Source organism: Gossypium hirsutum, chromosome D03 (assembly GCF_007990345.1).
Source record: "Gossypium hirsutum isolate 1008001.06 chromosome D03, Gossypium_hirsutum_v2.1, whole genome shotgun sequence".
Lineage (NCBI taxonomy): Eukaryota > Viridiplantae > Streptophyta > Magnoliopsida > Malvales > Malvaceae > Gossypium > Gossypium hirsutum.
In genome coordinates, this window is record NC_053439.1 from 46,233,373 (window position 1) to 46,246,421 (window position 13,049).

A 13,049-nucleotide genomic window follows, 5' to 3' on the forward strand; every position below is an offset into this window, starting at 1 on the left:
CTGAAACCAGCTTTATAATATTCAAACTATTTTATTAATATAAATAAATAAACTTTAAGGCTTGTATCAACCTTGTCGATGTAGTATAGTGGTGAGTATTCCCGCCTGTCACGCGGGCGACCCGGGTTCGATCCCCGGCAACGGCGGTTTATGGTTTTTTACCATCACTTAGATGGCACTTGATTTTGGTAAAACTACCATGGAGGCATATACTAAAAATTGAGAATTAATTCTCTAAGTGAGATCAAAAAGTAAATTTATTCTTTTTGTTAAAAAATTGATGCTAAAAATTGGCCTCAGTAAGTCAACTATTTAGTTAATTGGGTTGTTCTTTATTTACTCATTTTTGGAGTTGAGGAGACAAAATGGAATTTGAATCCTAGAGTCTCTAGTTTTACCCTTAATTTTCTTATTATATTAAAATCAGTGCTTGAGCATTTGGGGCTGCAACATTTCGAGATTCCCTTTGTTGCATCTTGGAAATCAAGAAGAATAGATTAAATTAATCCATTTAGTCAATGGGATTTTCAATGATAACTTTGCTAAGCCTGATTTATTTATTTACTCCTTAAAAGCAAAGTCCTTCGAAAATGGCTGATCACACGGCTTCTGCTCAAACCCCATGTGCCAGTTCCTTGAATTCCACCTTGCCTAATAACTTGTTAAACTCTTTACAGGTTTTGATAGGGAAAAATAAATTTTTTATTGAAGCTTTCCATTTTCATGGCAAAGGATCAGATTGTAAGTACCATGTTCAGGTTCCATAGTTTGTACCGCATAATTGCAACCCTTTCTGTATTTTCCTTCATTTCAATCTTCTGTTGGTGTCAGTTTTCCAGCAAATGTTATTCCATGAACGTTATAATGATGCAAAAGGCAAAGGAAAGCATTGATTTGCTTACATTCCCTTATGCTTGGAATGTTCTTTCTTTTCCTGCTGGTCCTCCCTCTCAGATCCTTAAAATTGGTGTTTTTGTGAAGAAATGGCCTCACAGGTCTCATGCAGGTGGGCTTGAAAGGCATGCTTTGACCCTACACCTTGCTCTTGCCAAAAGAGGCCATGAATTGCACATTTTCACCACTTCTTCACCAAATTCCACTTTTCCTACGTATCCATTTCCCAACTTGGTTTTTCACCTTTCAAGGCCAACATCTGGTGGATATTTGGACCAAGCTGTTGTATGGGAGCAATTCCGAGCTCAAAACTCGACTGGGAGACCATTTGATGTCATCCACACCGAGAGCGTCGGGCTGTTTCATACTCGAGCGAAGAATGTGCCCAATCTAGCTGTTAGTTGGCACGGAATCGCTTATGAAACCATTCATTCGGATATCATCCAAGAGCTTCTCCGTAGTCCGGAAGAACGACAGGCTACCATGATGACCGAAAGAGCGATGAAAGTTGTGGAAGAGGTGAGGTTTTTTCAAAGATATTCTCACCATGTTGCTACAAGTGATCATGCTGGGGATGTCCTAAAAAGGATATACATGATCCCGGAAGAACGAGTCCACATCATCCTCAACGGAGTCGATGAGGAGATTTTCAGACCCGAACTCTCTCTTGGAATCGATTTTAAACGGAAGTTCGGCATCTCGAAAAGTAGGTCATTGGTATTGGGAATTGCAGGGAGGTTGGTGAAAGACAAAGGGCACCCTTTGATACATGAAGCTTTAAAGCAAATCTTCATGGAAAACAACAAGTTCCAACAAAGTGTTACTGTTCTTGTTGCTGGTGATGGTCCATGGGGTGCTAGATACAAAGCTCTAGGAGCCAATATACTTGTTTTGGGTCCATTGGAACAAGCTCAACTAGCCAAGTTCTATAATGCAATCGATATTTTCGTGAATCCGACTCTCCGAGCACAAGGATTGGATCATACTCTGTTGGAAGCAATGCTCTCTGGGAAACCGGTAATGGCTACACGAGTCGCCAGCATCACGGGGTCGGTAATCGTTGGACCAGAATCAGGTTACACTTTCTCACCTAGTGTGGAGCCCTTGAAAAAGACTCTGTATAAAGTTTGGAATGATGGCAGAGTGGTGTTGGAGAATAAAGGCAAGGCTGCTAGGCAAAGAGGGCTGCAATTGTTCACAGCAACCAAAATGGCAGCTGCATATGAAAGACTGTTTCTATGCATATCAAGGGAACAATATTGCAAATACCAAAAGTAGCAATGTTGGTCTCATATTCATGTGGTATCTGACTATGTTACTTAAACTCGAGTAACTGTTAAATATAAGTATGTGTGTTCAACATGGGATTGTTCAGACTATACCGTGCTCATATTTGAACATGCATAAGGATGGATGTTGGATACTGTACTTTTAAGGAGAATAAAAAGTTACGGGAACATAGATCCGGATTCCTGACCGTTCGGAGATCGAGGGAATTAAGAAAATTTTCAACAAAGCCAAACTGCTTGTTTTCCTGAAGGTCCATGACATGGATGTATATTAAATATTTTTGTTGAAAATTTTGTGATAAACTTCTTTTAGTGTTTTGAACTTATGGGGCTATATTTTCTTTTCAGCCAGACATATAATGGAAGCTGACATGTATGAACATAGATTGTGTATCTATAAATTTTAGGCAGGAAATGTAAGTTGAATTGTATGCAATATCTTCAAGAAAAAAATGGGGTTTTGCTGCAAAGAAATTTCATAATGGATACAAATTTAAATATGTATATGAGGTTTGATTCTCTAAATATATGAAAAAAATTATAGGAGTACAATTAGCACTGTTGCTCACTGTCACTGCCATTGGAAATATTTTGTTGCTATTTTTATTTCTACTTGGAAAAGGGAATCCTTGTATATGAACAATGGAAAAGGATATTATCTGTATTCTTCAAACTTTTGCTGGGCAACTTTGATTCATATCAAAGAGGTAGCATTTTGAATCTCAAGCTTTGATATTAACCTTTGATAAGGAACCCTCTACTTTGTGGAAATTGAGAAGTTAATCCCTGCAAAATGTCATACATTAAAGCCCAGCTGGAATGTATTCTCAACCCTCAACAAAATAAAATGACTTGTAAGATAATGACCAAGATGAAATGTATTCTCAACTTCTACAAGATTGATCAAACATTATTTGATTTTCTTTTTCATGGAATCCATAATATTAGTATTGATTCGATATTTAATTTTCAGTTCACATCAATTTCGAGATTAATTCTTGGACAACTCTTAACGCTTTCCTTTCCATGTAAAATGACAAAAATAAATGAAGCTGTAAATGTAGTGGACAGACTGCAAGAAGCTGAGAGTTCAATAAAGGAAAAACTTAACAAAGCGTGAGCGGCAGGATTCGAACCTGCGCGGGCAGAGCCCACATGATTTCTAGTCATGCCCGATAACCACTCCGGCACGCCCACCTCTGCTGTTATTTTTAAATAAATAACTTTTAAAACTAATTTTTAACTAACCTTCTTAAAGTTTTATTTTTAAGTTTTTGTGCCTTCCTTCGTTAACACGTAAGCATTCAAGCGGTTTTTTTTTAAATGTATATTAAAAAATTTGCTAAATTTTAGTTTGATGTCTCTATTATACCTAAAATTAAGATTTAAACTTTGTATTTTAATTTTAATAAGATTTGGTCTCTATATTTTTATAATATTATTAATTAGTCCAAATATATATTATTAATTAAAATATTACATTGTTATATACAATTTCAATGCCCTAATTGCTTTAGAGATTGACACGTGACTTCTAGTTCCTTTAGGTTTGTATTACTTTTTTTTTTACTTTATAAGATAGTGATCAAATTTAGTTTTGGTCCTAAACTATGCTAAAACTTGAGATTTAATCTATATACTTTAATTTTTGACATTATTTTGTCTCTACTTTATAGTCATTAGTTAGTCTAGATAGTTAATATTGTAAACTATTTAAATCAAAATGCTCATGTCAATTTCTTTTACGAACACTATTCTAACAAAAGAATTATTTTATCATGACAAGTTTAAATGAGTATTTTACGAAAAATTTATAATCAGTATTTTCAACATTATTTTGTTATTACATGACTACTATGTGAATTTTTTTTAATTTCAAATATCACATTAGAGAATTTAATGCAAAATTTAACGGTAGTAATAAGTGGCTTAAATATTTAAATCTGAAAAATAAAAGTACTAAATTCTTAAAATCGAAGTAAGAGACTAAATTCCAAGTTTACTCTGTATTTTGATACAAACAAATAATCAATAAAAAACAATCTTATATACACATCTTACCTTGCATTCATGTGCATCCCCCCCCACCTAATCATATAATCAAATTTGGACCTTGGGTCATGCTCCAAGAATCTGGTAATATACCCTTTCCAAGACATGGTTAGTCACAGTACTAAATACCGACAAATTACTTAAAAGTTCTAGACATTAACATAGGTTCTTCTCCATTGGAATAACTCATTCTTGCTTCCTATTTGTAAAGCACTCCTTTTATTCAAAGTTAGAAAAGCATTTGAAATTAGGGAACTTCATGTATAACATTAACTGACAATGAAAATAGAACTAATGCATGGAAGATGTTATTTATTTCAAGTTGATGTGGGCATATATCTTTGTTAACGAAGCCAGATCCTGCCGTTTTCATTTTAAATAGGCTCATATGGCACTAGGATCATGGGCTTTGCAGCATATAGATTCATAAATCATATAGGGATACTGTGCCAATTAGCATATTTGGTGATGGCCTTTGAATCATTGATACAAGAAAATTATAGTTCTTACAACAAGACCTAGTGCCCTTGGCTTCGACCCTTTCAATTCAAGGATCTGCCTGATTCTAAATTTCAAACACCAGAACATTTCTTGCAGTTCATAGCCAATAATACAAGAAAATAACATCTTCAGCTGTTATCCGGGATGCTGCTAATGCCCTTGAACAATAGTCACTGTTACAAGACCATTTTGCCCGGGCCCATACAAGCAAAACAAAAAAACAGAAACCCAATCACAATGTTGACCCAACATACCCAAAGTCGCTGGCCCAAACTCGAAACCCATTACAAGCCCAAATGCCAAACCCAAATAAAACAAAGCCCAAACCCAAACAAGCCCATTATAGTAAAGCCCAACAGAAGTCAAAGCTAGGGTTTCAGAAAAGCTAAAACCCTAGCTAAGGCGGCGCACGTCCCTAGGGGCTCCTAGCGTCTGCCGTCGCTCTAGCTTCTGCCACTGCCACCACGGTCACGAAGCCACCGACTCACCTGCCCGTCAACTACTCCTGCAAGACACGCAAACAACAGAAACACGCAAGAAAAATAATAGAGATAACATGTAACATCGGCTATAAAAGTCGAATTTCATCGTTGTATGAGGCTTCTTCTTTTCTTTTTTTCAGACGATTCTCAGAAAATAAAAAGAAAAAAAAACTTAAAGGTGATTTTTGGTGTTTTTTCATTTCGGTTTTCAGATTTTTTTAAACTCTATCTTTTTTTTGTGTGTTTATTCCTCTACGTATATAACATATAGAAAACAAAAGGACTTACCGGAGACGCCCCGTGATCGCGCTGTCGAAGGGTGGTTCTCCGTCGTTAAGTCTGGACCGAGAGAGGGCGCAGGGATCTTTCCCTTTGGGCTTTGGTCCATGAAGGCTCGGCCTTCATTCGGTCTTTGAATCGAGGTTCAAAAAACCCATTTTTTTGCTCTGACCACCGCCTGCGGCGGAGCCTTGGCGGCTGATACGGTGGCCGTCGTTTGGAACCAAAGGCCAGAGAGAGGAGGGTTTGAGAGAAGAAACTCTCATTTTTTTTTGAAAAGTGATGGGAAATTAAGTTTTTTTTTTAAAACTTGACTTTTAAGGACGAGCTAAACGGTGTCGTTTAGGGCTGGTCACAATAGCCCTAAAACGGTGTCGTATCATCTTAGGGTCCGCGCGTCGACCCGACCTGATCGTGAGGATCCACATGTTTGGAGGTTTGGGACATTTGCGCATAAAGTCCCTTTACTTTTGAGCCGTCGTGCAATGAGGTCCTTTTTGTTTTTTTAAATTTGGCCACGTAATTTTCAACGCTTTTCATTTTAGCCCGAGCCAAAACGCTGCGCATAACTATGGGAATATTTGCTCAATCAGCCCTCCGTTATTTGGGCGCATTATATTTTGGTCCCTGGGGATTAGAGGTGCTCATGGGCCGGGCCGGGCCCAAAAAAAATTTTGGCCCAAGTCCTAGGCCCGAGCCCAGCTCGGCCCGAAATATGGGCCTAGAATTTTGCCCAGGCCCGGCCGAGAAAAAATTCATAAGCCCAGGCCCGGCCCGTTTTTTAAATAAATACCAAAATTTATTTTAAAAATTAAAACAAAAATAACAAAATATTTTAAAAATATTTTAAAATTAAAAAAAAATTTAAAAGTATTTTAAAAAAATTTAAAAATTTAAAAAATTTTAAAAAAGTATTTTAAAAGTATTTTAAAATTAAAAAAATAAAAATATTTATTATATTTGGGCCGGGCCGGGCCCGGGCCAAAAAAGTGGTGCCCGAGGCTCGGCCCGTTTTTTAATCGGGCCTCATTTTTTGCCCAAGCCCATATTTCGGGCCTATATTTTTACCCAAACCCTCCCATATTTCGAGCTGGCCATCGGGCCGGGCCGGGCCGCCCGGCCCATGAGCACCTCTACTGGGGATCCCTTTCTTTTTGTTTATTTGCGTTTTGAACCCCGAATTTTGTTCCAAGATTCGATTTAGCCTATTTGTTTTATTATTTTAGTTATTTTGTAAGCAAATTAGATATTATTATTATTATTATTATTATTATTATTATTATTGGTTGCTCATTTATACTTTTTAATTTTAGATCTAATTATATATACATGTACGAACATATTTTTTAATTTTTATAAATATATATATCCACATACTTTTATATATTTTCTTATATATACATATATATTTTTATATTTTATATTTTATAATTTTTATCTATTTTCATTGTTGTTATAATTGCTTTACTTGGTGTTCATTTATTTATTTATTTACATGTCCATTATTATTATTATTTAAATGTTTTAGTTTTTATTTGTTTATTTACTTGTTATTATTTACATGATTGATTTTTATATATATATTTCTCTTATTATTTATTCATCTTTTTGTTTTTGCTCGTATTATTTTTACTTACATTATCATAATTGTTATTCCATTACATCAATTTTTACCCAGATTCGTAAAAAATAAAATTTTGGAAATAAAAGCAATACTCAGTATTTAGGATCTTCGAGAGGATTGAGCCCTAACGTATTGGATCCCAATTTTCTTCATTGAAACTAAATAATCGAGAATGATTTTTAATCAAAAAACATAAATAAAAAGCTCATTATCGGGAATTCAATACGTTGTGTCCTAACGCATTGGATATGACACGTTGTTTTCTCGAGAAGAGGATTTTTTCTAAAAAATAATAAAGGCAATATTAAATGTTTAGAATTTTGAGAAATTGTGCCCTAACGTATTGGGCTGCGATTTCTTCATCTGACTTAAACAATTAAATATCCTTTTAAATTTTATTGCACGAGTTTTTTTTGGACAATCTCATTTTGATGAGGTGAAATCTCATGCCATAACTAATTGGGTGTGACATTTTCTCTCCGAAATGAGAGGGTCATAACGGGTAATTTGATTTATACAAGTTTTTAATACAAGGATCGTATTTAAAATCTTTGCACATTTTTATATTAAGACACTAATTAATCAACAAGGTACCAATTTGGGCGTGTCGAGGGTGCTAACCCTTCCTCATGCGTAACCGACTTCTGAACCCGAGTTTCTGGATTTTATAAGACCAAAAATTATCGTTTTAGTAAATTTAAATTTTTATTAAAATGATTTAATTATGAGGTGATCCGATCACACCTAAATAAAAGGATTGGTGGTGACTCCCATTTTCATTTTCGTTTTTAAAATTAAATTCGAACCCCGTTTTATCAAAAAATGGTGTCAACAGCTTGACGACTCCACTGGGGACAAAATAAGTGAGTCAAGCCACAAGTTGATTACTTTTTGTCTTTATATCGAAAATTGGAAACTTGGTTTTAATGTACGATCCTTTCGTTGCATTTCATTCGCTTTTATTACGATCTCCATCATTGTGGTTTATAATTGCTGTGTTGGTTTGAGTTGTGATATCTTTCTGCACATTGCATTGCATGATCAGTTGATATTACCCTTCTAAGTGGGAGTGAGAAACTAGTCTTTCGTGAGGTTTTCATCTCCGTGTAGGATAGTAGATCGCTTCCGGGATACATCCGTACCTATGTCTTCGTGAGGTTTTCATCTCCGTGCAGCCATAGGGAAATGTATTCCCCTGAACTGAACTCGGTCCATATGAGCCTATAATGGGTGAAGATTGAGGAATCTGCTGGTTCAGGTACCCCTTCTTTAGAACCGAACCACATATAGTGAGCCCTAATAACCATACCCTTATGGTAGACCAAGTAGATAATTTGTTTATGATTTATTGATTACTCTAAATTTTTGTCTTAAATGTACTGACTTATTTTGTTTTAATCATGTTTGCATGACATTTTCATCATAAAAGGTATCGATTCGCGTTTGATTACTAAGTAGAGAGCTAGCCATGGAGAATGAATTTCTTGATAAAATGGAAGATAATGCCGTAGTCCGAGTGTGGTCAGAAAAAACGCAACTTGAGAAGGGTGATAGCTTGACAGAGGGGTACACATAAGAACTATGGGACTTCACTTATATCAGTGTAACTCAGAACAATCTCCAGAAGTTGAAAGAGATATGGGCCCAGTGGGATGATGAAGTCAAACAGTTATTTTACTATAATTATGGTGATTTGCCCTATTTGTTTGATATTAAGGTGGACGAGCATTTGTTTCGAGCTCTGACCCAATTTTGGAATTCCGCTTATAGCTGCTTCACTTTTGGGGAGGTAGACTTAGTGCCTACTATAGAGGAATATACAGTTTTGCTATGTTGCCCAAGGATTCAAGCAGATAAAGTCTATTCTAAAGCCGTCAACATCCCAAATTTTGTAAAGAAGTTAATGAATATATTAGGAATGAGTGAGCTATGGTTACAGTGCGGATCAAACAAAAATGAGAAAGCAAATGTATTCCCTGGAAAAGTTTGCGTGATTTGATTTTAGCACACCCTGATATGAAGAAAAAAGTCGATGTTTTTGCTTTGAGCATTTATTGGCTGTTGATTTTTCCTAGAGCACTGGGGTACATAGACGAAGCAGTTACAGATTTGTTTGATCAACTAGACAAGAGAGTCACACCTGTCCTAGCCATTTAGCCGAGACATTTAGATCTTTAAATGTGTGTCGAAGCGCGGGTGAAGGAAGATTCATTGGATGTGCACAGCTCTTGTTAGTGTGGTTCCATAGTCACTTCTGGAAAGTAGATAAAGTTTCCTATAGAGTATTTTTCGAGAATTATTCTCCATTGAAAGAATTAGTAGCGACACCGAACGTGACAACATTATTGAGGAAAGATGGATGGCGATTCTTCAAAATCTCAAAGATGAAGATGTTGAATGGAAAGCTCATTGGATGGTGTCTGATGAGATCTTGTATCAATGTGGGACTTCGACTGGTCCTTTTATTGGGATTTGGGAGCTGTTGGCTATGCGTCGTTGGTGGTACTAAAGCTGTATAGGTCAAGACAATTCGTACCCGCAACCCAAGGACTAGCTCAGTGCGAATTTTCATATAAGATGATGGTTACAAGAAAAGAATGGAGAGATGACCAATGCTTGGAAACAAGTTCACCGAATAAAGAGATTTGCTGTAGGACCGATGGTGACCCCCGAATATAGTGGATGGTGGAGTAAAATGATCAATGACTATCCTTGGCCAAGTCAGGAAGGTGTTCGACCGATGGAGGAATATCTGCAAAGGTCCCATCTGAAATAGAAATCATAAAACAAGATTTGAAAAGAGAAATTCAGAGCTGGGAAAGAAGATAGAACAGTTGGAGATGGAAAAAATGCATTTAAGATTAGATATTGATGTTCAGAGGTTAGAATTGAGAAAGGAAGAATAAAACCGAGGAGATTAAACAGTTTGAAAGCAAATACAAGAAGTTCATTTATCAATGAGAACCACTGGGTTAGGGAAAACTTCAGAACAGTAGCGTCAAAAGATTCGAGAGGAAAATATTAAGGCTGATAGGTGGGAGAGGAAATTCAGGAGACTCAAATGCGAAACGAGACTTTAGAAAGAGCTTGTCAGAGAGTCGAAGTGAAAAAGGTGAGCTAAAAGCCAGAGTGGTTGAGATTGAAGAATCTCTTCATCATTATCGAAATCGTAATACGGTGGTAGAGTTAAGAGCAAGTTTGAGCAAGATCGAGGAAATGAAAAGAAGAATAGAATAATTAAAGGGGGCATTACAAAGCTGTGAACAACGGATTGAATTCTTTGAAGCCAATGAAGAGCGTCAGAAAGAACAACTCCACTTTTGTCAAAATCAAGTTAGAAACAGATATCACACTATGAGAGAAGCTGTGGCCCAAGTTCGGAAGGTAGCTGATCACCTACAGACTTTGGCGGTGCAGGCCAATATATTGAGTTTGAAGTACGAATTGGAATCAGACCGGGGAAAGAGCTTGCTTCACTACTTAAGAAAATTAAAGTTCTGAGCATTAGGACAAAACCATATATGTAATCTATTTTATGTAAAGAATTTGTTTTCTAGTAAAGTTTTCTAAAGGAAATTGAATTAGAATCGATGTCTTTTGCATTACTTTATGCATCTGCATTACATTACATTCATTAAAGTCCATCAAAAGAGTCTAATTGATTAAAAAAAATTATTTCAGTTAAACTGAAAAACCAAAACCCTTACGGTACTCAGGCAAAATCGAAAAACATAGATCAAAGATTGGAAAGGCTCGAACAGCTTCAAAAAGATATGCAAGACCAAATGTAAGAGCGGCTAGAAAAATTCAGCAAGATATGGTGGAAAAGATGATGGAGTCCCAGAAGAGCATGATGACTCAGTTAACTCAGCTGTTGGCTGGGGGAAAAAGACCCCATAGTTAATGTTGAAGAAAGAGATAATGATGGACCCCTCTACCCTCCAAGCTTTACTCCTCCGCATGCACAGCCCCAAGCTGATGTACACCCACGCAGGTCCTCTGTCACAATCAAGCCTCAACAGTTTCAGGCTGGTACTTCAATGCCAATGAACTTCCAAACCGGATTAGGTTCCAACCCCGGAGAAACCCTACCAATCCATTTTCCCCGATTTCGACGAAGTGACTGAGAAGGAGAAAATCAAGGAAGAATTGCCAAAACAACTAGAGAAATATGTAAATTGCTCAAAGAAAAATTTAAGGCAATGGAAAATATTGAGAATTATCAAGGAATTTGTAACACCCCTTACTCGAGACCGTTTCCGGAGTCGAGCACGAGCATTACTTATCTTATCTTACTAACTCGAAGCATAAAACTTTTTTAAAATAATTCACTATATACAGCAATCATCCAATCGCGCAGCAGTTACTAATAATATAACTTGAGTACGGAACTCAAATTTAACTCCGTAAATTTCACTAAGCTAGACTCATTATCTCTACCATAAAATTTTAGATTTTTGGTTTAGCCAATTAGTACAGTTTATTAGTTAAATTCTACCCTGTTCACCAATCAACTACCCTGACCTCTTACACTAAATAAAATTTCTCATTGTGAGATTTTCATATAGTGCTACCGCTTGATTATACAGAAAATAGACTCAATAAGGAATCTATACATATAAACTACAACTCATAAATATTTTGTACAATTTTTAATGATTTCTAAACTCAAATAGGGTCACCAAAACTGTTCTGACCCTGTCTCATCAAAATCACATATCTTAAAATATAAAATTTTTGCTACACTGTTATTTTTATGTAAAAGACTCAACAAGATTTAAATCCATATCATCATCTTAATTCATTTATACTATCCAGGTGATTTTAAATTCACATCACTGTTGCTGCTGAATTCTGTTTCTTTGCAAAATTTTACCTTTTTGATTCCATGCATAGTTTATCACTTAGACTTATAACAAAAACTTCCATACTAACCATTTTACAACCATTCATCATCAATACTTACACATCATTCTTAGCAAGATCATAAATCAAACATTTAAAAACTAAATCCCTATACATGCCATACTAAACATGTTCAACATAAAAATACCGAGTTGTGGTTGATATGTGACGATCTCAGACTTCTTAGGATCCTTGAAGTAACCTTGCAATACTATAAGAGAAAGAGAAATAAAAGACGTAAGCATAAAGCTTAGTAAGTTTACTAGCAAATAAATAACAATATTTAACTCAGATAATTAAACTCAAGTGTCTATATCTCTAGTTACTCTTTAGTAATCTCATTCTAGTTCTCTTGCTTGTTACTTAGTATACTTGTGTGCATAACTTACTTCTCTCTTGCTGTATCGTTGAATATCAATTGATAATATAATAAGTTCTTAACTCTATAACTTACCTGAACTTGCCATTTATGTTTTTTAACTGAACTTTCCTGAACATGATTCGTTATTTAGCCCGTTGAGCTACATTGGAACAATAAGGATACTCGGTCTCTTCTGATAATGACATGCCAAAGCCATGTCCAGACATGGTCTTACGGGGGACCTCTCATCTCGGTGCCAATGCCAGTCCCAGACATGGTCTTACATGGGACCTCTCATCTCGGTTCCAACGCCATGTCCCAGACATGGTCTTACATGGGACCTCTTTACCCAAATGTCATGACATTCGTATCCAGTACCATCCTTATGTATCAACGGACTTTTAATTTTAATTCTCTATCATTTCATGCTTGGATCAACATTAAATAAATCATAAAATAAATTCATAATTGGGAAAATAACAATTAATAAAATTATTGAAATATGTATTATTACTGAAACTTACCTCGGTACTGAATATAGCCAATTCACCAACTTAGTCTCAACTTTTTCTTCTTGTCTAACCTCGAGTTTGTTCTTCTTGATCTAAAATAGAAAATTTAACTTATTTAATACTCACATTCATCAAAACAGCCCTCGACTC

General features: G+C 35.8%; 1 protein-coding gene and 1 non-coding gene across 2 annotated transcripts; one reads left to right on the forward strand and one right to left on the reverse strand.

Moving 5' to 3' along the window:
* The first annotated feature begins 607 nt into the window (after positions 1-607).
* LOC121215532 (D-inositol 3-phosphate glycosyltransferase 1) lies at positions 608-2,602 on the forward strand. The gene has a single exon (XM_041090275.1). It carries the CDS (start codon positions 724-726, stop codon positions 2,170-2,172), a length of 1,449 nt encoding a protein of 482 aa, XP_040946209.1. The 5' UTR covers positions 608-723; the 3' UTR covers positions 2,173-2,602.
* A 696-nt stretch (positions 2,603-3,298) lies between these two features.
* TRNAS-AGA (transfer RNA serine (anticodon AGA)) lies at positions 3,299-3,380 on the reverse strand. Its single transcript has one exon. It is a non-coding gene; the product is annotated as a tRNA-Ser (tRNA).
* Between the last annotated feature and the right edge of the window lie 9,669 nt (positions 3,381-13,049).